This window comes from Schistocerca americana, chromosome 1, assembly GCF_021461395.2.
Source record: "Schistocerca americana isolate TAMUIC-IGC-003095 chromosome 1, iqSchAmer2.1, whole genome shotgun sequence".
NCBI classification, from domain to species: domain Eukaryota; kingdom Metazoa; phylum Arthropoda; class Insecta; order Orthoptera; family Acrididae; genus Schistocerca; species Schistocerca americana.
In genome coordinates, this window is record NC_060119.1 from 312,982,548 (window position 1) to 313,009,421 (window position 26,874).

Below are 26,874 nucleotides of genomic sequence, written 5' to 3' on the forward strand. Positions count from 1 at the left end.
CATCGGTTTCTGTTCAGCAATTCTCAAAAAGTGTCAGGGTCGCCCTATGAGTTCTCTAAAGTGTTCTTCAACGAGATGAAATATATGCTGTTAGAGGGCCAGTGACAGAAGAGAAGAGAAAGATTTATTTCTCCGACATGTTTTCTCTCAAAACGTGATTTTAAATACCAGATCAGGATGACTAGTCCATACCTGCAGCAGTGGACAAGATGATGATGACGATGATGAAGCACTCTATGACATTTAACATGTAAAGAACTGTATTCTCGTTTCGAGTTCACTTGCAATGACTGTAATATTCAGTGCAGAAGCATTGTAAGTCCACTCAGCTATAACGTTTAATAGTAACTGCGTAGTAATTTAGCATAGAATTGAATATTTGCAGCGTTAAAATATAATTATGTTTGTTGCTTCTATAAGCAGCGATGTCACAGATGAAACTGTGTAGTTGACAAACAGTTCTTATCTTTCTCCCTCATATTTTCGCGGCGCAATGATTCTCCATAAAATTTCGATCGTGCAGCCGAATAAATTTCGCTTCTTCTTCTAATATTTCAGCTTTATACAGTCCAGTCATCTTCAGAGACCCGTGGGTTTCAGAGGACGGAGCAAATGCTGGAGTGTGAGTCACCTCGGCTCACTCTGAAGATGACTGTACGGTATAAGTATTAGAAGAAGTTAAATTTATGCAGCTGTGGGTCCGAAATTTTATGGCACAGTTTTTATTATTAATTTTTTCGTACTTCTGTTATTCTCCAAGCCAGTTTTTGGACGTGCACCACTTCTGCTCTGCACGCCAAACTTGTACTAACTTGGACAGTGTTTCATACTGGAGTCAGTCGTTGCTCTTAACTAAACAATCACTTCACAAACGGCTCGATTGTGGAGCTATGTTCACTAGTACGCTTTTGCTTCTCTTATTTTATACTTTTACACGTGTCAGCTTGCACTATTAATTACGATACAGCGAAGAGAAGTAGATACTTACAGCAATAGTTTTCAGCCTCCGAATCTTCTGAAGTTGTAGTTGACGACGCATCGTCATCAAATGCGATTGTCGTCTTATCCTCGGTGTCTGATTCTGCCGCATATATTGCTGGAAATCCCGTCTCCTCATCTTGAGATGTAGCTGAGTTCCTGCTCTTCACCTCTGAGTTCGCTGCAAGTGTTGGTGAAGTTCCAGTAAGCTCGTGTCCAAATGCTATAGAGGTGCTGCTCCCGGCATCTGAACTGCTTGCACTTGAACACGGGGGGTACAGTCTATCTTCTTCATGTACCAGCGCTGATTTAGTCATCATGTCTGGCTGTGTAGCGTCTGAAGCGGGATTGTCTGGTTCTTCATCTCGAAAATTGGCTGGCATGGCTTAGTTCCGTTAGCTCGATTTTCTTGAGATTCTGGATAACCTATTGACAAAATTTTATCTTTAATTAGCTAACATTTTACAGTTTTCTGATAGATTACGATAACATCAGAATTTATTATAATAAATTGCAACAAAAATATTTTGTACTAAAAGCGCAGAAAATGGAGTGAAATTTTTAGAATCATAGGCTTCTGTTCCAGTTATTACTTTCAACCAACTTTCTCTTAATATTTTTGTACTTTCAGCATTGGAGCACAGTCAGCAATGGTGATAATATAATATATAAGAAACTATCAGCCTCTATTGCCGTAATGAAACTAACCTTTACCTAGGTTTCAGCCCAAATAATTGAAGAAGGCTCAATTATTTGGGCTCAAACCTAGGGAAAGGTTGGTTTTACTACCGCACTCGAAGCTGATAGTTTCTTACATATCTTTCTCAATACCTGAAAGAATACAGTCTGGAACCGCGCGACCGCTACGGTCGCTGGTTCGAATCCTGCCTCTTGCATGGATGTGTGTGATGTCCTTAGATTGGTTCGGTTTAAGTAGTTCTAAGTTCTAGGGGACTGATGATAGAAGTTAAGTCCCATAGTGCTCAGAGCCATTTGAACCATTTGGAAGCTTCTTATTGAAATGTGGATGAAAGTTTTGGCTTTTTCTGCAACTAACCATCATGTCAGCGTTACTTTCTGTAGGGGTAGAACCATTCCATCTTGTATGTACAGGCTTGACATTAATAAAACCGACAAACTGCAGGGATGGATTCGTGACTGGAAGTGGAAGGAGAAAGGTCCTATGAACATGTGTCCGGAAATGCATCATTGCCAATATAGATGGTTCTGACTAATGAAAGTTCCTAGGATCATGCGGCGGATGTTCCTTTGCGGTGCAGGCTGTGTGATTGACGTAAGCGGCAGAATAGTCCGGTATGCAGGTCGGGAACAAGCCGAGATGATGTATGGCCAAGTAGATGGAACGGTCGAAAGACACCAATGACATCACACAACATTTCAAGTCGTTTGTGTGATCTCTGGTCTTCTCAGACAGACGAAAGTTCAGGGAGGTGGGACTCTGTGCATGCACGAGGTTTGGAGGCCCGGCTTCTGCAGGATACGACTATTGAGATTAACTCTACTGCAAACTCCAGGCAAGTGGCCCGCCATCATAGTGTACGCGAAAGTACTATTATGTGTATCCTGCATGACAGGAATGTGTGAACGCGTGCATTGCATTCCATGGAGGCCACGTTGAACATCTGTTGAGACGTTGACGCGATGCAGCTCTGTGCTGGAACAATCTGTTGTCGTCGGACGCACACCGATTATTTCAGAACACCAGTTCAAAGAACCTTTTTTCCTCCATTTCCAGTCAGAAATTCGTCCATGCAGTTTGCACTTTTATGTTCATCCTTTATTATTGGTTTTTCGCTCTTATTAGGCCACAGTGCTAGTACTCGTGTAACGCCGCCATCAAGTGGTGACGCAGGCAGGAAGAAAAATTAGCAAGTACAAGATCTCTGAGGACCTCACAGAAAAAGTCACAGGAACGTTGGGTCACACACATTTTTATATGCTTTTAACCTTTCTTCGTGAGTTAAGCACGTGAGACTTTCGTGGGTTCTAGGAATGTATGATAAGAATTGTGCGCAAAATTCGTTTTATTGAAATCATGTTGGAATAAATTGAACAGTTTAGCGATGAACAACATAATTTCGTAATGAAGTTGGTAAATACTCACAAGTGTTTGTTCGCCAACGTATTCACAAATCAGTTTCGTACTGTCACGAATTTCGACAGTGCAATGGTCATCATCAGAATTACGAAGGCGTGCTGAAAAATAATGCCTGCGGATTCTGCATGTGGCAATTCTTAAAGATTTTAAAATGAAACAAGCGTTACTAGCGTTCTAGGTCTTTATTCTTCAAAGTTTACATATTTAATTCTCAACATAGTCACCATGGCAACGAACACATTTTTTCCAAACGAGAGACCAGTTTGTGGACACCGTCACTGTAGAATGTTTGACTTTGTTGACGGAGCCACTACCTCATCACTGCCTGAACCGATTCATCATTCGCAAAATTAAGTCCTCGGAGGCGTGTTTAAGTTTTGGAAACAGACTAAAATCGGATGCGGCCAAGGTGGGACTGTATGGAACATGAGCGACGACAATGAACCCCAGACGTCGGATTACTGCAGATGTCGCAGCGCACGTGTGTGTGGTCTGTTTTTGTCATGCTGAAGGAGAGGGTGCTCTGTGTGTCGATGAACTCATCGAATACGTACTTTCAGCTTTCTGAGGGTCTCTCACGCCACAATCCGGAGCCCTCTAGCGTCAGAGGGCTGCAGCCTGCGTCAGCATAGCGGGAATGTCGAACGAGACATGTGTTACATCAACCGTTATTGAAAAGAGACTAAAAGATCCGGCGGCATTACTCTTCAGCTCTCCCTCGTAGTTTTCAAGCCCGGTCGAAACTCCAAACGGTGTAAATTTTATTAATGATACTATCAGTAAATATAAACCTTAGGAAATATAGAAGCATTCAGACTTTATTGAGACCCTTTCCGCTACCGAATACACAAAGCAATTAGAGAAAATGACGCAGAGCCTTAAGTTGAATGAGTGGACGTCGATTTGAACCGCCGATCACCGAATACGAAACTGTTGTCTCACGACTGCGTCACCCTCCTTGATAACACGGTATTTTCACTTTCTTACTTAAAAAGCTTATTAGAGTGCAGTTTGTAACTGAAATAAAGAAGTTATGATGCTGCATGAATTTCGATCTCTCCACTACATTTACGACGCAGAAAACACACAGTGGACACTGGTTCTTTGCTGTATGTTTCTTTTTTACCCCAAAGTTCCGTTACGTAATTTTCAGAACAGCTGTGGCGATTATTTAACTAGATCAGAATTTATTTTCAGGAAGATTTAAATCAATTTGGGAATAACTATACCACTTCGTCATTTCTTAAGAACAAAGTAATGGACAACGAAAATTATTGCCGTTGATAAAACACGTCTCACCCAAGTGCGTTTGTGCTTATTCAGTTGGACAAAAGTGTCAGAGCAAAACGTTACATCACATGTTCTTTAATAATCCTAACATACTGATTAAGAACAAAACAAAACAGCAGAACAAGGAACTGTGAAAATCTGAAAAGAAGATAACAATAATAATGAAACTATCTAGTCCAATCAGAGGCAGTTATACAAGAGCCAGAATCACCATCAGATATAAAAGCTGAAAAGCCTGAGAAAGAGGCCACAATACAGTTCTGGAGACATCTCTAGGAATCTGAAAACGACTACAACAGAGCCAAGTACAGCAGATGGAGATAATACCTGAAATAATCGAAAAAAGTTTTAAAAATTCAAGAACTGGACACTCCTGGCAACGAACAACTGACCAGCCTGCATGTGCATATGGCCATCAATGTGTATCACAGTGCTGCAGACAGCAAACACCACTGAATGGCCAATACCGGAAAACATATTTAATACGAAGCACGCAGCTGTAACAGTGATACCTGCTAAAATATTGTTCAAGCTGCCAAGCGGCAACATAGCTAACAGAAATCAAGACTTTCTAGATGAAAACAACAGCATGCCAATAGAACAAACGGGTAACAAGCAGATATCACCTATCACCTCCGTATTATGGGACCATGCTTCCGTACGCAAGAGGGCACGGAGATTGTCTTAACAATGTAAATGATTACGTGGCGTTTCTCCTATTTGCCCGAGAGAGAGAGAGAGAGAGAGAGAGAGAGAGAGAAATAGAAGTGCCTGAGAGTGGGGTGTTTCATTATCAGCAGTATACGCTCTCGTGCTGAGCTTGTCCTAATGATCCACTGTTAACAAACTGCCTATTGGCTTCTGTCTCGGGTTCTTCGGCCGACGTTCATCTAATGATTTTTCTGACGTTTCGCCAGCACGAGTGGCTGGCATTGTCAAAGCTTCACCCTCCATTGCCGGTGGTGAACTGGAGCCGAGCTCGCTGCCGCAGACTATATGTACCTGACGCGCCAACGTCCGAGGGCTTCTACGCGGTCATTTCCGGTGCGGTTCTCCTCTTGCTACCTGCGACGGTCGTTCGCTGCAGTACGGGAAGCCAGGATCCGTTTACCTTAAGGCTTTCCTCTTTCTTGTTCAAACTGTTCGCGTGTTTTTGTGTTTCCACAGCTTCTCTGAACAAGCGCGTGTGATAGTGCTTCTCTACAGCTAGAACTTCCGTGTCGGCGAATTTTATTACGTAATAAAATTCGCCGACACGGAAGTTCTGGCTATAGAGAAGCACTATCACACGCGCTTGTTCAGAGAAGCTGTAGAAATACAAAAACACGCGAACAGTTTGAACAAGAAAGAGGAAAGCCTTAAGGTAAACGGATCCTGACTTTCCGTACTGCAGCGAACGACCGTCGCAGGTAGCAAGAGGAGAACCGCACCGGACGTTGGCGCCCCAGGTACATATAGTCTGCGACCGCAAGCTCGGCTCCAGTTCACCACCGGCAATGGAGGGTGAAGCTTTGACAATTCCAGCCACTCGTGCTGGCGAAACGTCAGAAAAATCATTAGATGAACGTCGGCCGAAGATCCCGAGACAGAAGCCAATAGGCAGTTTGTCAACAAGTGGCCACAAAAGCCTTAACAATTTTGATCCACTGTTAAATTTATTATTTTACAACGATTTTTTTTTATCTTTCTATAGTGTCACTAAGAATAATAGATTCATTTCAGGCACAGTCCAGCTTTCTCGTCACAACCAACGTCACAGTAAAATTTTGCTGTCTGTGTCTTCACATTAAAACTTTGAGACTTATACGCACCGCTCGGACACATCCTCATTCTTTTCTTTTATGTTACTTGTTTTATGTCTGGCCTGCTCCAACTTGGCCCGACTTTCACCTAAGTATTTTTTTTTCAGTACGTTCATCTCCGTAGAAACTTTTACTGAAATACTAACGCACGTAGATAGTGCCCTCTGTGCAATTACCAAACTCTTCGTACATCCATATTTAAAGTGGATGAAGGTGGGACACAGTTGGTATAATTTTTATTAAAAATGAAATTCCTCCAGCTGTACTTAAGATTTTATATTTATTGCGTCAACGCCATCTTCAGGCCCGCTCCAAATGGATGGCGGGCAGTAACCAGTGTACAAGTTATACAAATTATATAAATGGCGGCCCTGTATTACACTGACTTGTGGACGGGCGCCACGCAAGTCTTGGTTTGAAAGGATTGCTCTCCCCAGTCTCTGTAGCACATCATGAAATTGCGGCTTAACTGCCGAGATGACTGTTTTATAAATCAACGATGTGTACAATATCGTGAGGTTAACAAAAACGAACACTGTAAAAAGTGCGTACATTGTCTTCCCGTGTAAAAGTGTTGGTTTTTCGACTCACGCTGGATCCGCAATAGATGGCCAACATTTATTTAATCAAATGTACAGAAACGTCCCTTTACTTTTCCCCCATTAAATGAATATACACAAAGCCATTTTTCTTGACGGCCTTGCTGCTATTTCAATTAAACAAGATCCTCGGACGTGGTTTACTGCGCCCTGGTGTAATGAAACATACTCTTTTTCATTGGCATTTTGTCTATAATAGAACTCAGAATGTGTTGTCAATTGGAACAGAAATGCTTGCACGATATTTAAATCGAGGAACTCACGCCAAATAATAGTACGATGTTCAGGGAAGTGCTGGAAGTAATGGAAACGAGTAAGACACGTGTCACCGTCACGATACAGTTACCTTTGCTTTGTCGTCCCCTACCCGCCTTCTCGAGCATAGTAAATTCCTTTTTCAATATGTCTCCCGAATTATTGGAGTTCAGTTGAGACTGGCTGAAAATATAAATTTAATCATAATTTGACTCACGTTGACAAGACGACAATGTATTGGTTACTGGAATCCGGTTTGATAGTCTCTTTTCATCTGTAACGATAATAAACAATATAACACCAACACCAAACAGTACCTCACTCATCATAATAACCTACTGATAGCGGTTAAATTTCGAGATCTTGGTACGTTCCAAAGAATGCCGGTAAACCGGAAACCTAAATTTAGCTGGCCATCTGTCTGTCGAGAATTAAGACCAACAATGCCATAGAAGTTCCAACTTCCTTTCCTGTCATTAAATGCTTTTGTTTGTGACGGCAACCACTGTCGTGTAGAGAGCAGTGATTAAAAGCAGCATAAGGTAGCTTTAGTTACAAGCAGATGTCAGGGAGGCAGGAAATAGTTCACGTGCGAGGACTCATACTGTGGAAGACCAGACACATTGTACATCCCTGTCCACAGCACATTATATTTGTATCTAGTTTACATATATCATTGACTGTCTTCTTGTTGTAGTTATGTAAATAAACTCTCTGATAAGAGATTGTCTATTGTATCTCATTACGACGGCGACATGTTCTGGTGCCGAAACCCGGGAACTGGAAGCTCGAGTGCTGTCAATGGACGATACACTGCCGCCTTCTTGCCACTGATGGAGGACGGAGTTGTACAACAGTAAAGAGATATGATACAATTGCGCACTGTAGAGTAAGCGGACTGATACTGTCCACTAGTCTTGTGGTCGAGAAGCAAATGATCACGGCCCTCAGAGCCTGCTTTTGCCGTTAGAAAAACACTGTGAAGTGTCTTGTCTAGCCATAACAGATCATTACCGTAAGTCTCTGTATGAGTTTGACTCTCGTGCTAGCTTAGCTGGACAGCAGCGAGGTGCTACAAGTAGTCAATCTTTGCATACTTGAATGATCGATCAATCAAATCGGCGATCGAGGACCCTGTAGATCATGCGCCGACCTCACAATGGCATACTTGAAACAGTGGAATATTTTGACAGCGCACGTAACGTGTTATTTGGAAACTAAGAATGAGAATGCCTCTTGAAGAGCTACAAGATTTGAAAAGAAGACGATCTCGTCAGATAAGTGTTACCAAGGGTCTAGTATGGTGATTGAAGGATTTTCAGATGACAGGACGTTAGAGGATCTTAAATATCGCAAGGAACGCTAGGAGGAAGAGTTGTCACTTCCCCCACAGCTTGATAACAGTTTACATAATCATCCCTCAGACGTTAGTATAACACCGACTTAGTTCTTTACGATGAGTGTCTTCAGAAGGCGAAGCACTCAAGTATCAAGGCCCAAAAGGGTATCGAAAGATGTTTTCTTCTGTCGTGACATCGTATATCACTGTTCCAGTCTAGTCTGTCGTTCAGATCCCTATGACAGTTAAACTTCCACCTACCTCGTCCACATTTTGGGAATAGTTTGAAAGCTGTATCGATGGGAATGCTTCCTCGTATACGTGAAGAGGATATCTCATAGGTGACCCCCGAAAACCAGCCGATGGCACAGCAATGATTGCTTCTGCTTGCGAGGAGACTAGGCAGATTCTTCAGGCAAGGTGTGGAGCCCGCAACGGCATAATACAAGCCCACTTATACTGTTTAGAAGAACTGCGACCCATTCGAATTGAACGTCCTGAAACCTTTGGTGGGAAACTCATAGAAATGCAATAAACACATACAAGCTCTGAAATACCCGTACTTGGGTGAGGGTGTAAATGTCTATGGCAAGGTTCTCATGCCAAACATTTTGCGCCCCTTCCCCGCAGACATTTGCCGGCGTTGCATAATCAAGAGGGAGAAACTTTCCGAAGGAGACGTACTAAGTTTAATGCAGTTTATATGGGAAGAAGCTGACGGTGCACTCACTGCGCAAGAGATACGTAAGGACATGTCATTCAAGAGCACATATTTTTCTTTCGGCACATTAACTCCTGCAGAAGCCGGTCTCAACATAAACTCCAAGCAAAGTCGTTCAAAACAAAAGACCTTGAAATCTTATTGCATATTTTGCGACCTTAGCGATAACTGGGCACAAGACTGCGAGACGGTAAGGGTTATTCCAAAGCGCCTGAAGATACTAAGATCGAGTAACCGGTGTTTTCTTTGTCTTGATCAAGGCCACACTCTCAAATACTGTTCGAAGAAAGGAAGAGCCGCCCATTCTTACTGCAGAGCGAGTCGTCACCGATAAATCTGTTTCGATTCCAACCAAACTAAGCTATCCCGCAAATAGTCTGATTCTCTAAGCTTCCCCGTAAATAGTTCAGAGAGCGATGTTGTCACGGGACGCTCATGCATCTTCAGACGGCATGCGTGTTTGTTATAGGACCACAGTCGAAAGCCGACTCAAAAGTTATATTTTTGTTGCAGGCACTTACTCCACTATCATTTGCCGAATACTGATCGATAATCTAAACCTGCAGGTTTTTGAAACTCGGCCTCTCTCAGTAGATGCGTTCGAATCTTCTTTGACGGCCACGCCTAGCAGAACTGTATGTTTCAAGCTGAACAGCGCATCCAGGAAATCTCATGTTAGGCTCACTGCTTTCGAGAGTTTACACCGCTTCACGAAACATGCGGCTGTGGCCAAAGATGTCAAGATAAATCAAAACATCAAACATTAATAGTTGGCTGCCCATGGTGAAGAGAAAACTGATATTCCTACAGAATTATTTACTGGAGCGGATCTCTGTTGGCGAATTATGGACGGCGCAGCGCCAATGTGGATTTCTTTGTCTCCAGCACTGTTGCCCTCTAAACTCGGACTTATCCTCAGTTGATGTCGCCCAGGTGTTTTAGCTAAACACGCAACCGTTAATCTCATTAATTTACCTGGTGAAGTCGCAAATGATAATAGCTTTTGGGGCTTAGAATCAGTCGGAATCAGCACCTATCAAGAACGACTAACGAGTGAGAAAGAGTCAGCGGTATTAAAAGAGTTTCATGCAATGTACATGCTCGCGGACTACTGTGCGTAGTTCGTCTCCATCTAAAATCCGTTCTATTTAACAATTTACAGAACGACGAGCAGAAAAGACTATGCAAAAATGAAAACGCAAAACGCGTTTATGACAACTTAGTCTTAAAATACATTAAAAAAGGCCAAGTAGAGCTGGCTCCTACAGAAAAATATGCTAATTCATTTTGTTTCACTCATCAGTTGATCAAACGAGAAAGACAAGGGAGCACAAAACGGAGAATAGTCTTTGATAGTTGAGTCACAGACGATGTGACGCCTCTCTTGATGACATTTCAGAAATCGGGCTTAAATCGTTGCCTAAAGCTATTGAGATCCTTTCAGATCCCATCTGCAACGCCTTGTAGTCACTGTCTACATCATTCAAGGTTTTCTGCAGCTCTCTCTACATCCAACGATAGAGATATTACCAGAGTCTTCTGGTGCAAGGCCAACAATAACAAGGTTGAAGATCACAGTATTGTAAAACGAAGGACAATTTATCGATTCTCCCGTCTTCCTTCGGCCTCGAGTGTAGCCTGTTTCTGCTTTCAGCAACCATTCGTGAACTAGTAGACCCTTATCAGTCCCAGTTACCTGCATCAGCCGTATTACTGCATCATAATATGTACATAAATGGATGACTTTTCTGCCGGAACTGAATCGGTGAGCAGCTTCGTCTCCCTATACAACGAGTTATCTTCGCTAGTGAAGGAAATATAATTGATACTGGGGAAGTGACTCAGTGAGTCAGTGGCAAATCACGGAGAAATTTTCAGAAACACCTGCAACAAAAAGAAATTTGTTATTATCAACAGCAGGTCCTTATGACCTGTTTGGATTATTAACTCCGACATCCGTCGTAGGAAAATTCATTTTCAAGGCACTTGGCTGCTCGGTCTAGGTTGGAACGAATCCTTGTCTCACAACCGTTTGGTTAGACTGCGCTCCTGGATATCAAACCTTCATGAGCTATCTAATGTTACTATTCTAAGTCGAATTCAGTTGTCAGAAAAGGTAGCTCCTATATTGTTTTCTGTGATGCATCTGAGAGAGCATATGGCACCGTTTAGTAGATCACTTCTAGTTATAGGATTTTCAAATTGATGTGTAATAAAAGCAGATTATCACGCGCAAAGAAAATAATATTTCCTCGATTTGAATTGCCAGCGGCACTGACAGCGGCCAGACTACTACTGTACTACAGCAAAGTCTCAATCTCGGACCTTACCGGAGCGACATTTTTGACTGATTCCGTTGTAACCCTTAGATGAGGCCGCCACTTGGAAAATGTTTTTATACAACAGAGTAACAGAAATATACTCACCACACCTTCTCAGTGGAGACACTGTCCAGACAAAGACAACTTATCGGGCTTAGTTTCAAGACGACACACATCGGATGGAATGGACCACCAGTGCTAACACAACATCCGAGTATATGACAGCAATCATCATGCATCTATTGCAACTAAAATTTTATTGGAAGTAGGGAAGTTAGATAAATCTCTTCAGACTTTACTCATTCAGGCACCACACTCATCTATAAATGTTACTGTGGTGTCACCGCCAGACACCACACTTGCTAGGTGGTAGCCCTTAAATCGGCCGCGGTTCGTTAGTATACGTCGGACCCGCGTGTCGCCACTGTCAGTGATTGCAGACCGAGCGCCGCCACACGACAGGTCTAGAGAGACTTACTAGCACTCGCCCCAGTTGTACAGCTGACGTTAATAGCAATGGTTCACTGAAAATACGCTCTCATTTGCCGAGACGATAGTTAGCATAGCCTTCAGCTACATCATTTGCTACGACCTAGCAAGGTGCCATTACCAGTTTATATTCAGTGTAATAATGTCTAAACAAGAGCAATGTTCTCCAATTGTGGATTAAAGTTAAGTATTCCAAGAACTACGTTCTTTTCTTTATAGGATAATTACTTTACCTTGTTCCAGACCTCACGCCAATCTACGTGAGCTTAACGCGTGCCTTTCGGCTACCTCCGAGTGGCTTGGCTGTCTTGCCACGCCAATACAGTTACCACATTCAACTCCTTGTCGAAACTGTTACACACCACTGCTTACGTCTTCCTCTTCAGAAGTAAACTTCTTCAGAAAACAGACACATGCGAAGAATTCACTACAAAAGAGGTAGCAGAAGACCATCTTTATTGGATTAAAACTATCCTCGGAAATCATCACACTAAGCAAAGGTCTTCTACATCCTCGCACATGCAAGATAAAATGCTTCAACCCATATTTAGATGACGATTTAGTACGTTTAGGAGGTCACCGGCAAAACGCTAAGGTGTCTATTGAAAGACGTCATCCCAATATTTTAGGACACCATCACTTCACTAAACTTCTGATATCATATCAGTCTACACCATCATGAAGTACCAGTGGTTCTTTTGCGCCTGACAGAACTACTAGCCCGTCGTGCTATCAAAACGGCCCCCGTAGTTGTCTCCATGCAAAATTGCACATAACATCGCTGGCCAACAAACAGAAGCGCCACTACTAGCTGATAGAATGAAACCTCACAAGCCGTTTGAGGTTTCTGGAACTGATTTCGCTAGGCCCCTACACTCAAAATCGAGCATTACTATAAATAAATGTTGTATCTCATTAATCATCTATGCTGTAACCATACCGGCACATTTGGGACTAACGACCGACTGGACATCGGATCCCTCGTTCCAAAGGTTTATAGATTGGCGTGTATTCTGTGGTGTCACCGCTAGACACCACACTTGCTAGGTGGTAGCCTTTAAATCGGCCGCGGTCCGTTAGTATACGTCGGACCCGCGTGTCGCCACTGTCAGTGATTGCAGACCGGGCGCCACCACACGGCAGGTCTAGAGAGACTTCCTAGGACTCGCCCCAGTTGTACAGCCGACTTTGCTAGCGAAGCTACACTGACAAATACGCTCTCATTTGCCGAGACGATAGTTAGCATAGCCTTCAGCTACGTCATTTGCTACGACCTAGCAAGGCGCCATAGCATTTGATATTTATATTGTGAAGCATGTACAGTCAAGAGAGATGTTCTCCAATTGTGGATTAAAGTTAAGTATTCCAAGAACTACGTTCTTTTCTTTATAGGATAATTACTTTACCTTGTTCCAGACCTCACGCCAATCTACGTGAGCTTAAAAGCGTGCATTTCGGCCTCCTCTAGCAACACTGTGTTGGCTCTTCTGCCAACACTTCATATGGCGCCGAGGATTTTGTGTTCGTATTGATAGACTGCATTACTTGTGTCATGGCTTCGCCAGATGTACTTTCCGAATTTTATCGCTTGCAGAATCAGCAGACGCAGGCCTTATTGGATGCACTTGGACAGCTCGTCCAGGGTCAACGTGCCATGCAAAACGATGCGGCCGCCGCCGCTCCACCGCTACCGCAGCCACAACACGCAGTTGCACCACCTTTTCGTCCTTTTGATGTGGCACTGGAACGCTGGATGGAGTGGTCACGCCAATTTGGATTCCATCTCGCCGCCTACAGAATTCAAGGTAACGAGCGGCAGCCTTTTTTGTTGGCATGCGTAGGAGTGTCCACCTACCGTGTGATAGTGAAATTGTTTCCCCGACGCGACGTAGCAACTCTGTCCTACGAAGAAATTTTGTCTGCATTAGATGCATATTTCAAAGACTCAGTCAATGTAGTTGCAAAAAGGTATACTTTCTTTCGTACAAAACGTACAGCCGGTCAGACTAATAGGGAGTGGGTTGCAACTTTGCAAGGCCTTACTAGGGATTGTGCTTTTGAGTGTGAATGTGGACTCCCTTATTCAGATACTATGGTACGTGATGCAATTGCACAGAACGTTTCTGATGTTCGTATAAGGGAACAGATTTTGAAACTAGTCAGTCCCTCCCTTCAACAAGTGCTGGACATATTGGATAGGCAAGACACACTTGACCTTGCTCAGGAATCATTTGAAACTTCGCCAACCGTGTGTTACGTTAACCGGACTGCCGGGCGAGTTGCTCGGAACAGTACACAGCACTCGCGCCCGTCCGCTCAGCCGCGTGTGCCGCGCAAGCAAGCAAATGCAGTGCTCAAGTCATGCCCGCGGTGTGCTACTAGACATTCGCGTGAGAATTGCCCGTCACGCCAAGCTATTTGCTTTTTCTGTAATAAAAAAGGACATGTTCAAAGTGTTTGCCAGAAAAAGCTCAGAACAGACACTACAACCATTCCAGGTCCTTTGCTTCGCGACGGAATCGGAATCGAACCAAGAATACTCCGGCTCGTGAACCTTCGCCCATGGACATTCATGTAGTTAATTCCACTCCGCCCAGTGCCAATCTCTCTAACGGTGACTGTGTTCGTCCCACAAATAGTGTGCGCCGACATCGACGGAAATCACGTCAAGTCACAAGTGATTCTGTACCAGTGTTGGTTCACATTGCACGAGACAGTCGCTCTTGTCGTCAGCAGGACAATAAACTTTTTGTAGATTTGGACATTCATGGCCACGTGATACCATTCCAGCTTGATACCGGAGCTGCTGTTTCATTGATCAATAAAGACACGTACCAACAACTGGGCACACCTCCGTTGCGTGCCGCACATGTTAAGTTAAATAGTTATTCCGGTCAGAATATCCCTGTGTTAGGACAGTGCAGCCTTCTTGCGACATACAAGGGACAAACAAAGCTTGTGTCATTGTATGTCCTTCGTTCTTCTGCTGCAGTGAACTTGTTTGGTTTAGATTTATTTCAGTTGCTTAACTTGTCTATAGTAAATCAGGTCCTATCAGTGAACCAATCTGTGCCTTCCGACAGTGTTTCTCGTCTATGTGAAGAGTTTGCAGACATTTTCGCACTGGGCCTTGGTTGCGCTCAGAACTATAAAGCCCATTTGGAACTGAAGGTCAATGCGCAACCGAAATTTTTCAGAGCGCGCAATGTTCCCCACGCATTGCGTGATGAGGTCGCAAGAACCTTACACGATTTGGAATCACAAGGTGTGATTGAACGTGTGCAGGCTTCTCTCTGGGCATCACCCTTGGTAATATTGCCCAAACCTTCCAGAAAATTGAGACTTTGTGTGGACTTCAAAGCTACAGTGAATCCACAACTAGTGCTTGCAACTTATCCTTTACCCCGCCCGGAAGATCTTTTTGACAAACTGTGCCAAGGTAAATATTTTTCGACGTTGCACCTCGCAGATGCGTACTTGCACATACCAGTGGACGACGAATCGCAGCGCGTCTTGGTGGTTAACACACATCTTGGTTTGTATCGATTCAAAAGACTGCCATTCGGGTGTGCATCCGCCCCTGCATTGTTTCAGCAATATCTGCAAACTGTTTGTGCGTCGGTCCCTACTGCAGCAAACTATCTGGACGACGGAATGCGTACGCGCCTTTCGCCAGTTGAAATCGGCGTTGCTTTCCAATACTTGCCTTACGCCATTCGATCCCCAGAAACCCCTTTTGTTGATGGTAGATGCATCGGATTTCGGGATCGGTGCTGTGCTTGCGCACAAAGATGGATCGCATGATCGCCCTATTGCCTTTGCGTCCAAATTGCTCTCGTCTGCGCAAAGAAATTATTCACAGATAGAGAAAGAAACTTTGGCTCTCGTATTTGATGTTACTAAGTTTCATGATTTCTTGTATGGTCGTCACTTTACCATCATCAGGGACCACAAACCTTTGACGTCACTTTTTCATCCGAACAAGCCTGTACCTCCACGTACAGCGCAGAAATTCATTCTCTGGTCTATTTTCCTCTCGCACTACCGCTACGATATCTTGTGTCGGTCCACTGCTAAGCACGGAAACGCCGATGCGTTGCCCGTTTGCCTGTTGCTGAGGATAGAGCATTCGATTCTTCCGAACTTGCTTGCATGTTCATTGATGCGGAACCCGATGAAGTGGTCGAATCGTTTCCGATTGATTTTCGTCGTGTAGCTACAGCCACTGCTGCTGACCCTGTCCTTGCTACAGTTTTGCGTTTTATTGCTACGCAATGGCCCTTGTCAAAGTCGCGGATCGAGGATCCGTTGGTTCGCCGATTTTTTGCTCACAAGGATAGACTTTTTGTTCGACGCGGTGTTTTGCTGTTGCGTTCTGATAATGATCAGTCCAGGGTCGTGGTCCCACGTTCGTTACAGTCCTCTGTCTTACGGTTTCTCCACCAAGGACATTGGGGTATAGTGCGAACGAAACAACTTGCTCGTCAGCACTGTACTTGGTTCGGAATCGATGCCGCGATTACGAATATGTGCTCTTCTTGCATGGCGTGTGCCGAACAACAATCCGCACCACTGCGGAAATTCTTTGCATGGACGAAAGCCACTTCCCCTTGGCAACGCTTACACATCGATTTCGCTGGTCCATTCTGGAATGCTCGATGGTTGGTTGTGGTAGATTCATTCAGTAATTTTCCTTTTGTTGTCCGGATGTCTTCCACGACATCGTCTGCCACCATCCAAGCGTTATCTGCTATCTTCTGTATTGAAGGTCTTCCACAGACTATTGTTTCCGACAATGGCCCACAATTCATGTCCGCAGAATTTCAGTCATTCTGCAAGGCCAGTGGTATTCAACATCTGACATCCGCGCCGTTTTCGCCTCAGTCGAACGGTGCCACTGTACGATTGGTCCGGACTTTCAAGTCACAGATGTTGAAGTTGAAAGAGTCGCATTCTCGGGAGTACGTGTTATTGCTCTTCTTGTCTTCGTATCGCTCTCAGCCCCGAGATGGTCGCTCGCCGGCTGCGTTGTTCCACGGTCGTCCTCATCGAACCTTGATGTCTTTGCTGCATCCGCCGCATCAGGTTCCTGTGCAGCGGAAGCCACCTGCTTTTGCTCCAGGTGACGTTGTATACTATCGCAACTATCGAGATTCACAGCGTTGGCTCGCAGGGCGCATTCTTCGCTGCCTCGGCCGCGCTATGTATTTGGTTTTGGGAGCCTCTGGTGAGGTGCGTCGGCATCTCATTCAGCTGCGCCTCTGTCGTCGCACGGGTTCTGCCGCTCCCCGTCTGCTTTCAGCGACGGTGCCGTCCGGTCAGCGCCCTGGGGACCCATCTACTGGCTCGCCTCATCCCCAGGTGTTACCGACGCTGCCTTCCATTTTGTCCCATGGCGACGCGCCGCCGCCGCCGCCGCCTGTTCTCCCGTCGGCGACGCCCGCGGTGGACGCTTCGCTGCAGCCGCCAAGCGCCTCCCTGGGTCACGCGCCGCCCATCGCTTCCCGTGACCAGCTGTCCTCCGACATGGAACTCTTGCCCGCTCCGAACCAGATGGCGTCTTCGCCCGTCGGGTGCCCCGACGCGATGGAGGTCGACCCTACGGCCCCTCCTGTCTCTTTACGGGCGCATTCACCGCATCTTGGCGTGCACCCTGGACTAGGTTTTCAGGCGTTCCCTAGCTCCCCTCGGACCGAATGGCCGGGTGCGGGTGGCACAGCCTCGCCTGTTGTTAGGCTCCCCACCTTGTCGCATACGTCAACATGGGGTCCTCCCCACGGCGGGCGGAAGCCTTATAACACAACCGTACGCCGATTTGCGGGGGAGGAATGTGGTGTCACCGCCAGACACCACACTTGCTAGGTGGTAGCCTTTAAATCGGCCGCGGTCCGTTAGTATACGTCGGACCCGCGTGTCGCCACTGTCAGTGATTGCAGACCGGGCGCCACCACACGGCAGGTCTAGAGAGACTTCCTAGGACTCGCCCCAGTTGTACAGCCGACTTTGCTAGCGAAGCTACACTGACAAATACGCTCTCATTTGCCGAGACGATAGTTAGCATAGCCTTCAGCTACGTCATTTGCTACGACCTAGCAAGGCGCCATAGCATTTGATATTTATATTGTGAAGCATGTACAGTCAAGAGAGATGTTCTCCAATTGTGGATTAAAGTTAAGTATTCCAAGAACTACGTTCTTTTCTTTATAGGATAATTACTTTACCTTGTTCCAGACCTCACGCCAATCTACGTGAGCTTAAAAGCGTGCATTTCGGCCTCCTCTAGCAACACGGTGTTGGCTCTTCTGCCAACACTTCATATTCCACATACTATGCATAGTGATAACACCCAAACTCCCCACCGAGTTGGCGCAGTGGTTAGCACACTGGTCTCGCATTCGGAAGGAGGACGGTTCAATCCCGCGTTCGACCATCCTGATTTAGGTTTTCCGTCATGTCCCTAATTTTGCTCCAGGCAAATGCCGCGATGGTTCCTTTGAAATGGCATGGCCGACTTCCTTCCCCGCCCTTCCCTAATCCGATGAGACCGATGACCTGCTGTTTGGTCTCTTCCTCCAAACAACCCAACCCCCAACCCAAACTCCCCATCCAGCTAACCTAGAGTTAACAGAAATGTAGATCGCTGTCTCTGCTGACAAGAGACACCAATTCGTCGCACAAAACGGTACCTGATGGAAGTTCATAACGCCACGAACGGCGGTGGGGAGGATGGTGGTAGCGGTTGGTCGCCTCAGTTAAACGATGCCTCTGCAAGAAACTGATGCGCTGCAACACTGACGAGTAAGTCCTACAAACTACACTTGTGGACAAAGAAGCTGCCCTCAATTCAGGACCCATCACAGGGTCTGAGGACCAAGTGCTTGTCCTGCTCGTTTTCCTTTGGGAGGAGGACTTACAACCTTACCCACAGGCCCTGAGCTAACAACAAAAGCAACAGATGTGTTAAGCATATCTGTTAAGACAATTTGTGCTGCTGACTTCTGGAAACGTTGGAGTATTTATTACTCCTTCGGACCTTTCACCAAATTAATAACAATTCAAACCTCTGAAGGTCTGGATTGGATATACACTCCTGGAAATGGAAAAAAGAACACATTGACACCGGTGTGTCAGACCCACCATACTTGCTCCGGACACTGCGAGAGGGCTGTACAAGCAATGATCACACGCACGGCACAGCGGACACACCAGGAACCGCGGTGTTGGCCGTCGAATGGCGCTAGCTGCGCAGCATTTGTGCACCGCCGCCGTCAGTGTCAGCCAGTTTGCCGTGGCATACGGAGCTCCATCGCAGTCTTTAACACTTGTAGCATGCCGCGACAGCGTGGACGTGAACCGCATGTGCAGTTGACGGACTTTGAGCGAGGGCGTATAGTGGGCATGCGGGAGGCCGGGTGGACGTACCGCCGAATTGCTCAACACGTGGGGCGTGAGGTCTCCACAGTACATCGATGTTGTCGCCAGTGGTCGGCGGAAGGTGCACGTGCCCGTCGACCTGGGACCGGACCGCAGCGACGCACGGATTCACGCCAAGACCGTAGGATCCTACGCAGTGCCGTAGGGGACCGCACCGCCACTTCCCAGCAAATTAGGGACACTGTTGCTCCTGGGGTATCGGCGAGGACCATTCGCAACCGTCTCCATGAAGCTAGGCTACGGTCCCGCACACCGTTAGGCCGTCTTCCGCTCACGCCCCAACATCGTGCAGCCCGCCTCCAGTGGTGTCGCGACAGGCGTGAATGGAGGGACGAATGGAGACGTGTCGTCTTCAGCGATGAGAGTCGCTTCTGCCTTGGTGCCAATGATGGTCGTATGCGTGTTTGGCGCCGTGCAGGTGAGCGCCACGATCAGGACTGCATACGACCGAGGCACACAGGGCCAACACCCGGCATCATGGTGTGGGGAGCGATCTCCTACACTGGCCGTACACCACTGGTGATCGTCGAGGGGACACTGAATAGTGCACGGTACATCCAAACCGTCATCAAACCCACCGTTCTACCATTCCTAGACCGGCAAGGGAACTTGCTGTTCCAACAGGACAATGCACGTCCGCATGTATCCCGTGCCACCCAACGTGCTCTAGAAGGTGTAAGTCAACTACCCTGGCCAGCAAGATCTCCGGATCTGTCCCCCATTGAGCATGTTTGGGACTGGATGAAGCGTCGTCTCACGCGGTCTGCACGTCCAGCACGAACGCTGGTCCAACTGAGGCGCCAGGTGGAAATGGCATGGCAAGCCGTTCCACAGGACTACATCCAGCATCTCTACGATCGTCTCCATGGGAGAATAGCAGCCTGCATTGCTGCGAAAGGTGGATATACACTGTACTAGTGCCGACATTGTGTATGCTCTGTTGCCTGTGTCTATGTGCCTGTGGTTCTGTCAGTGTGATCATGTGATGTATCTGACCCCAGGAATGTGTCAATAAAGTTTCCCCTTCCTGGGACAATGAATTCACGGTGTTCTTATTTCAATTTCCAGGAGTGTATTATACTTCTTCAAGGGGATGTACTTCACTGCCGCTTGTGGAAGACCAGAATTAAAGATCTACGAAAATGTCGAGACGCACTACCACGTACTGTCATCCTCGTTAACCTGGATGTTACCAGGCTGGTCATCCCTCTGGAAGTCGACAATACTGTGGACGTTATGGAAGATGAGAGAAATTGTACATCGTTGTCCCGAGCACTATTTTTGTAGCTATGTTTATACAATATAATTGACTATTCTGTTGATAAAATCACATTAATAAACACTAAACAAACACTGTTAGTGATCGCTTGTACTTCCTTACTTTCTGAACTCGACGGCGACACATAGTCGACCTGCAGTAACATTTGGACAGTTGTGCAGTATTATTCATTCTTCTGGGACCTTCCGAACTACGAATGAGTCAAAATAGCGGGACTGGACAGACTTTAACCATTCGATAGTCAAGACCTACAGGAATACTCAACACAGTCTACGGAGAAACAGCACACTTTGTCATGCGTAAGAAGAAAGGGTAGAATTACGGGTACGATGACGCACCGTCACAAACGAAACAATGTTCTACTGTATAGCGAAATGTTTCAATGATGACACAGATTGTCTGCAGGAACAGACTGGGAATGAGAACTGATACCCGTAAATGGCATCCGACATCACAGCTTCGAGAAACAGTGCACAACGGAACTTCATCCAAAGAACAGTTATTTATATCTTCTATTGGGAATTGAGGCCATAGTAAAGATCGGTAAGTAATAAAACAAAACTGAAGAGCTGTACTTTTTTCTTTACAGTAAAAAAAGAGACATCCAAATTCAAGACAAGAGGAAACATAAAGCACACGTTGCAGTTTGTTCCGTACACGAAAAGCATTTGTTAAAATACAGATGGACATTAATTATGCAAGCAAATGCTAACTAAATATATATTTCGGCCACCGTCATCATCTGAATCACATTTAAAAAACTCGATACACGAGGTCTCGTTAGTTCACGTGTAGTGTTGTAACATGATTTGATTATGGCTGTGGCACAATCGCGTTAAGGTGCGTTTTTAAAAATATAAACATATAATAGCCATCAAGACCGTCTGTTACAGTGACTAGTGGTAATGACAGCAGGCTCGTACAACGATTTTATGTCATTTTCAGACAAAATAAATATAATTAAAGAAAATATTTGAAGTGCTGTACATCGGCTTAGCCCGATTGACATGTGTGTACTACTGACACACACACACTCTCCTAGACATATGATCCTCCTTCGCTGCCTGTAGTCGTATATTCTCATGTAGGTGCCCACCAGAGTGCGGGGAGAACGACGATGAGGGTTTCATATCACCACAGTGCAAGCGTTCGCAGCAGTATAAGTGCAAAAGGTTTATTCTATCCTCCGTTTCTTGCTCCATGCTCTTTTCACAATACCTCAAAGTGTTTTCTGGTTTAGTTAGTAACGCTCTCTCTCTCTCCCTCTCTCTATATATCGCACAACAAACATGTTAATAATACATGAGAAGAAACAGAACTATATGAATAGGATGGTGCAACATTAAACCTCTTTCTTGTTAGACCCATGGCAGTACAGCGTAATTAGAGATGTGATTCAAAGTTTCTGAAAACCGTGTTTTTAGACAACATTGTGGCTTATAACTTAAATCTTTCCTCAGTGTCTTTTGGAGTGAGTTTATGTGGCACTGTGAATTTGTCATCTAGGACGGGACGTGTTCATGGACTGAATGACGCAAAAAGCTCGACCAGATGGATAGAGAGTAGGATTGTGCCACGTCTTGCTTCGTATGGAAAAACTTTCGGGCCCTCGTGATGGAATGTGACACAGTATGTGTTATTAATATGTTTATAGAAGTAATATATAACAAAAAGGAACACGGATGTCCTGAACAAACAACACCTCCATTAGTTCCAGACGGTACCGTTTCCCTTTCAGATACGGACTACGCTATATCTCGCAGTATAAGCAGTACAAAGCTCATATTGCACACAGCGAGCCTAAATTTACTCAGTAATATATACATCTTCATCACGACTTCTGCCGTTCAGACACAGGCACCGAGTTTCTAATGTACCAGTGCTGGAGCAGGTGTTGAATGAGAGACGGCTTAAAAATATATGTCCCTTTCTGCCTATCCATAATTACGTGTTCCGTGAACTTAAGGCAACACTATTGCGGTGCCTGTTCAGAAACATATTATCGACAAAACACTGTTAATATCTTCACTACGTGACAATGATGGTAATGTTACCGCCGACATGGTGTCGAAAGTGGAATTAGTAACAACGGTTTTACGGAATTATTGCGTTAAAGAAAGTAGAGCAAATATACTGGAATTCGAATATGGAACTGTTGCCTACATGAGTAATTTCTAAGTACATTTCTTCGGTGTAGTGAATCAATTTAAATCACTTAATAAAGGAAAGTTGCCTTAGGAAGCCTCATTGTGAAATAATGCCATTTTTAGCAATCATAAACAATCGCTCTCTATACGAAAGGTCCGTATCTAAAGACTGCAAAGTGCACAGGTCAGATTAACACACAAGAAAGGAAACAGAAGTAATGCGCTGAATTATGGAGCAATGTCACTGACGTTGCCGTGTAACAGAATTTAGGATCATATCAGAAATACCTCGGAGAAAACATTATATCTTAACACGTACAGTTCTCATGAAACACGACTGGCACTTCATAAATGTCGTGTGCCTAGAGCCTCCCGTCGGGTAGACCGTTCACCGCGTGCTAGCCTTTCGATTTGACGCCACTTCGGCGACTTGCGCGTCGATGGGTATGAAATGATGAATGATTAGGACAACACAACATCCAGTACCTGAGCGGAGAAAATCTCCGACCCAACCGGGAATCGATCCCGGGCCCTTAGGATTGACATTCTGTCGCGCTGACCACTCAGCTACCGGGGGCGGACGGCACTTCATACACACGATATGACTGATGCTGTCGACAGGGGATCTCGATTCTTTATTTCTGGATGGCTTCTGACGCCTTTCCTGACAAACAGCTTCTACCCGGTTTGTGTGTGACTGGATTCGTGATGTCACAAATGTCACAGGCGGTGCAGCGCGGCGGCTAGAGGCGCACGGTTGCTGTGCTTACCTGTTTACGAGCGTGTTACAGCGCGAGGGGCGAACGTTAGCGTTGCCGCTACTACTGTGCGCTGCCTGGGACACTCGCTGCTCCTCTTCCGGCGGAGGCCGCAGTCTGCGTCAGTGAGACCGACGTTTCCTGCACACATCCTGCTACGCAGCCCGATGACGTCCGCCGGTTTTCTCCCGGAAGATTGCGCCAAAGAATCTCAGAGTGTTTGTTTCAGTTCTGGCTCATTACTCTTCTGGCTGCTTTGGTGCGACTCGCCACCGTTTGCTCTTCTGCTTCTGTCTCTTCTTCACTTACGTGCTTAACTATTTGTTGTGTTTATGGACCGGCCGGAGTGGCCGAGCGGTTCTAGGCGCTACAGTCTGGAACCGCGCTACCGCTACGGTCGCAGGTTCGAATCCTACCTCGGGCATGGATGTTTGTGATGTCTTTAGGTTAGTTAGGCTTAAGTAGTTGTAAGTTCTAGGCAACTGATGACCTCAGAAGTTAAGTACCATAGTGCTCGGAGTCATTTTTGTGTTTATGGCAATTAAATGAAGATACAAGATGTGAAATTGACGGCAGAAAGACAAAAAGAGAAATGATGAACCTCGTGACGAAATATTTCTTTACAAATAATAGTACAGAAGTAGTGTCCCACTCCTTGCACAATCGCAATGATGAGTCAAACAGATTGTTAGTGCTAGTGGCACTGCGTAACCTGAAATGGCTACGAGGGGTGTTCTGTTAGTAGTGCAATGCATTTTTTCTCGGTAAATTTCTATTGGAAAAATGTGGAATTTCTTTTGGAACATCGTGGAATATTCTCGCTTCAGCCCCTTTAGTTTCATGAAGTTCCGATAGATGATGGTGCTATATGTAGCTTCCAAAATGACGTGTGTAGCGTACGTGCGTTGTAGGCAGAGAACAGAATTTCTTCTGGTGGAAAATCAAGGCTGCGCAGACATTGATAGGTGCCTGCAGAATGTCTACGGAGACGTGATAGTGAACAAAAGCACGGTGAGTCGTTGGATGAGGGATCTGTCATCATGGCTACAAAGTCGCCGAAATCTATCCGATCTCCCACATGCCGGCCTGCCGCATCCAACTGTGGTTCCTTCAATGTTGGAACGTACGGGCAGTTGAACTACCGATTACAATCAAACACCTCTCTGCACAACTCGTCGTCTCTGTTGGCAATGCTGGCACACTCGTCCAACAGTTGGGGTACCCGGTGGGTTCCTCGCCGCCTAACACAAGACGTTAGAGAGCAACGAGGGACTATCTTCGAGGAATTGCTAGCGCATTGCCGGGCTGACTGTGAAAATCTTTTGTCGAACATCGTTACAAGTGATGAAACATGGGTTCAAACCACCTCTCCTACGAAAAAAGGTCACATCCGCACCCTCAGCCGGTAAAATCATGGCGACGGTTTTCTGGAACTCTGAACGGATTATTCTGTTTGATGTGCTTCCTCATGGTGCAACTATCGACTTTGAAGTGTAAACTGAAGAAGTGACGGCAGCTTGTTTGTGTCCACGAAAATGCAAACGAACTTCTTCTCCTCCATGACAACGCAAGGCCTCACACAAGTCTGCGCACCCAAGAGGAGTTCGCAAAACTTCATTAGAATGTTCTGCATCTACATCTACGTGATTACTCCGCTATTCACAATTAAGTGCCTGGCAGAGGGTTCAATGTACCACCTTCAAGCTGTCTCTCCACCGTTCCACTCTCGAACGGCACGCGGGAAAACCGAGCACTTAAATATTTCTGTGCGAGCTCTGATTTCTCTTATTTTATCGAGATGATCATTTCTCCCTATGTAGGTGGGTGCCAACAGAATGTTTTCGCAATCGAAGGAGAAAACTGGTGATTGAAATTTCATGAGAAGATCCCATCGCAACGAAAAACGCCTTTGTTTTAATGAATGCCACTCCGATCCACGTATCATGCCTGTGACATTATCCCCCCTATTTCGCGATAATACAAAAGGAGCTGCCCTTCTTTGTACTTTTTCGATGTCATCCGTCAGTCCCACCTGATGCGGATCCCACACCGCACAACAGCACTCCAGAATATGGCGGACTAGCGTGGTGTAAGCAGTCTCTTTAGTAGACCTGTTGCACCTTCCAACTGTTCTGCCAATGAATCGCAGTCTTTGGTTTGCTCTTCTCACAATATTATCTATGTGATCCTTCCAATTTAGGTTGTTTGTAATTGTAATCCCTAAGTATTTAGTTGAATTTACAGACTTCGGATTTGTGTGACTTATCGCGTAATCGAAATTTAGCTGATTTCTTTTAGTACTCATGTGAATAACTTCACGCTTTTCCTTATTCAGGGTCAATTATCACCTTCCGCACCATACAGATTTGTTATTTAAATTATTTTGCAAGTCATTTTGATCATCTGATGACTTTACAAGACGGTAAATCATCTGCAAACAATTTAAGACGGCTACCCAGATTGTCTCCTATGTCGTTAATATAGATCAGGAACAATAGAGGAGCTATAACATTTCCTTGGGAAACGCCGGTATTACTTCTGTTTTACTCGATGACTTTCCGTCTATTACTACGAACTGTGACCTTTATGACAGGAAATCACGAATCCAGTCGTACAACTGAGTCGATATTCCGCCTGTCAGGAGCGGTGTCGAAAGCCTTCTGGAAATCTAAAAATATGGAATCAATTTGACATCCCCTGTCGATAGCACTTATTACTTTATGAGTATAAAGAGCTAGTTGTGTTTCACAAGAACGACATTTTCTGTAACCGTGATGACTATGTGTCAATAAATCGTTTTCTTCGAGGTACTTCATTATGTTCGAAAACAGCATATGTTCCAAAACCCTACTGCAAATCGACGTTAGTGATATAGGCCTGTAATTCAGCGGATTACTCCTACTTCCCTTGTAGGGTATTGGTGTGACTTGAGCAATTTTCCAGACATTAGGTACGAATTATTCTGTGAGCGACTGGTTGTATATAATTGCTAAATATGGAGCTATTTATCGGCGTACTCTGAGAGGAACGTGACTAGTGTACAATCTGGACCGGAGGCCTTGCCTTTATTAAGTGATTTAAGCTGCTTCGTTACTCCGAGGATATCTACTTCTATGTTTCTCATCTTGGCAGTTGTTCTTGATTGTTCTTCCTCACCCAGTATACAGCCCGGATGTCGCACGTTTCCGACTTCCATCTGTTTGGCCCAGTGAAGATTGCGCTGCACCCGAAGCAGTACATGTATGATGGGCAGGTTATTGATGCAGCGAGACATCGTCTCTGACGTCGACCAGTGGAGTGGAACCAAGCGGGTATACAGGCGCTCTCGGTAAGATGGTGTAAG

General features: G+C 45.3%; 1 protein-coding gene across 1 annotated transcript in view; it reads right to left on the reverse strand.

Moving 5' to 3' along the window:
- Window positions 1–23,645, reverse strand: part of LOC124622254 — a 110,794-nt gene extending 87,149 nt beyond the window's left edge. The window contains exons 1-2 of the mRNA XM_047147918.1: window positions 23,544–23,645; window positions 989–1,404 (exon numbers count right to left, since the gene is read on the reverse strand). Of these exons, the coding sequence (XP_047003874.1) occupies window positions 989–1,361 (373 nt within the window). The 5' untranslated portion in view covers window positions 1,362–1,404; window positions 23,544–23,645. The remainder of the gene's footprint in view (window positions 1–988; window positions 1,405–23,543) is intronic.
- Window positions 23,646–26,874: the final 3,229 nt, after the last annotated feature.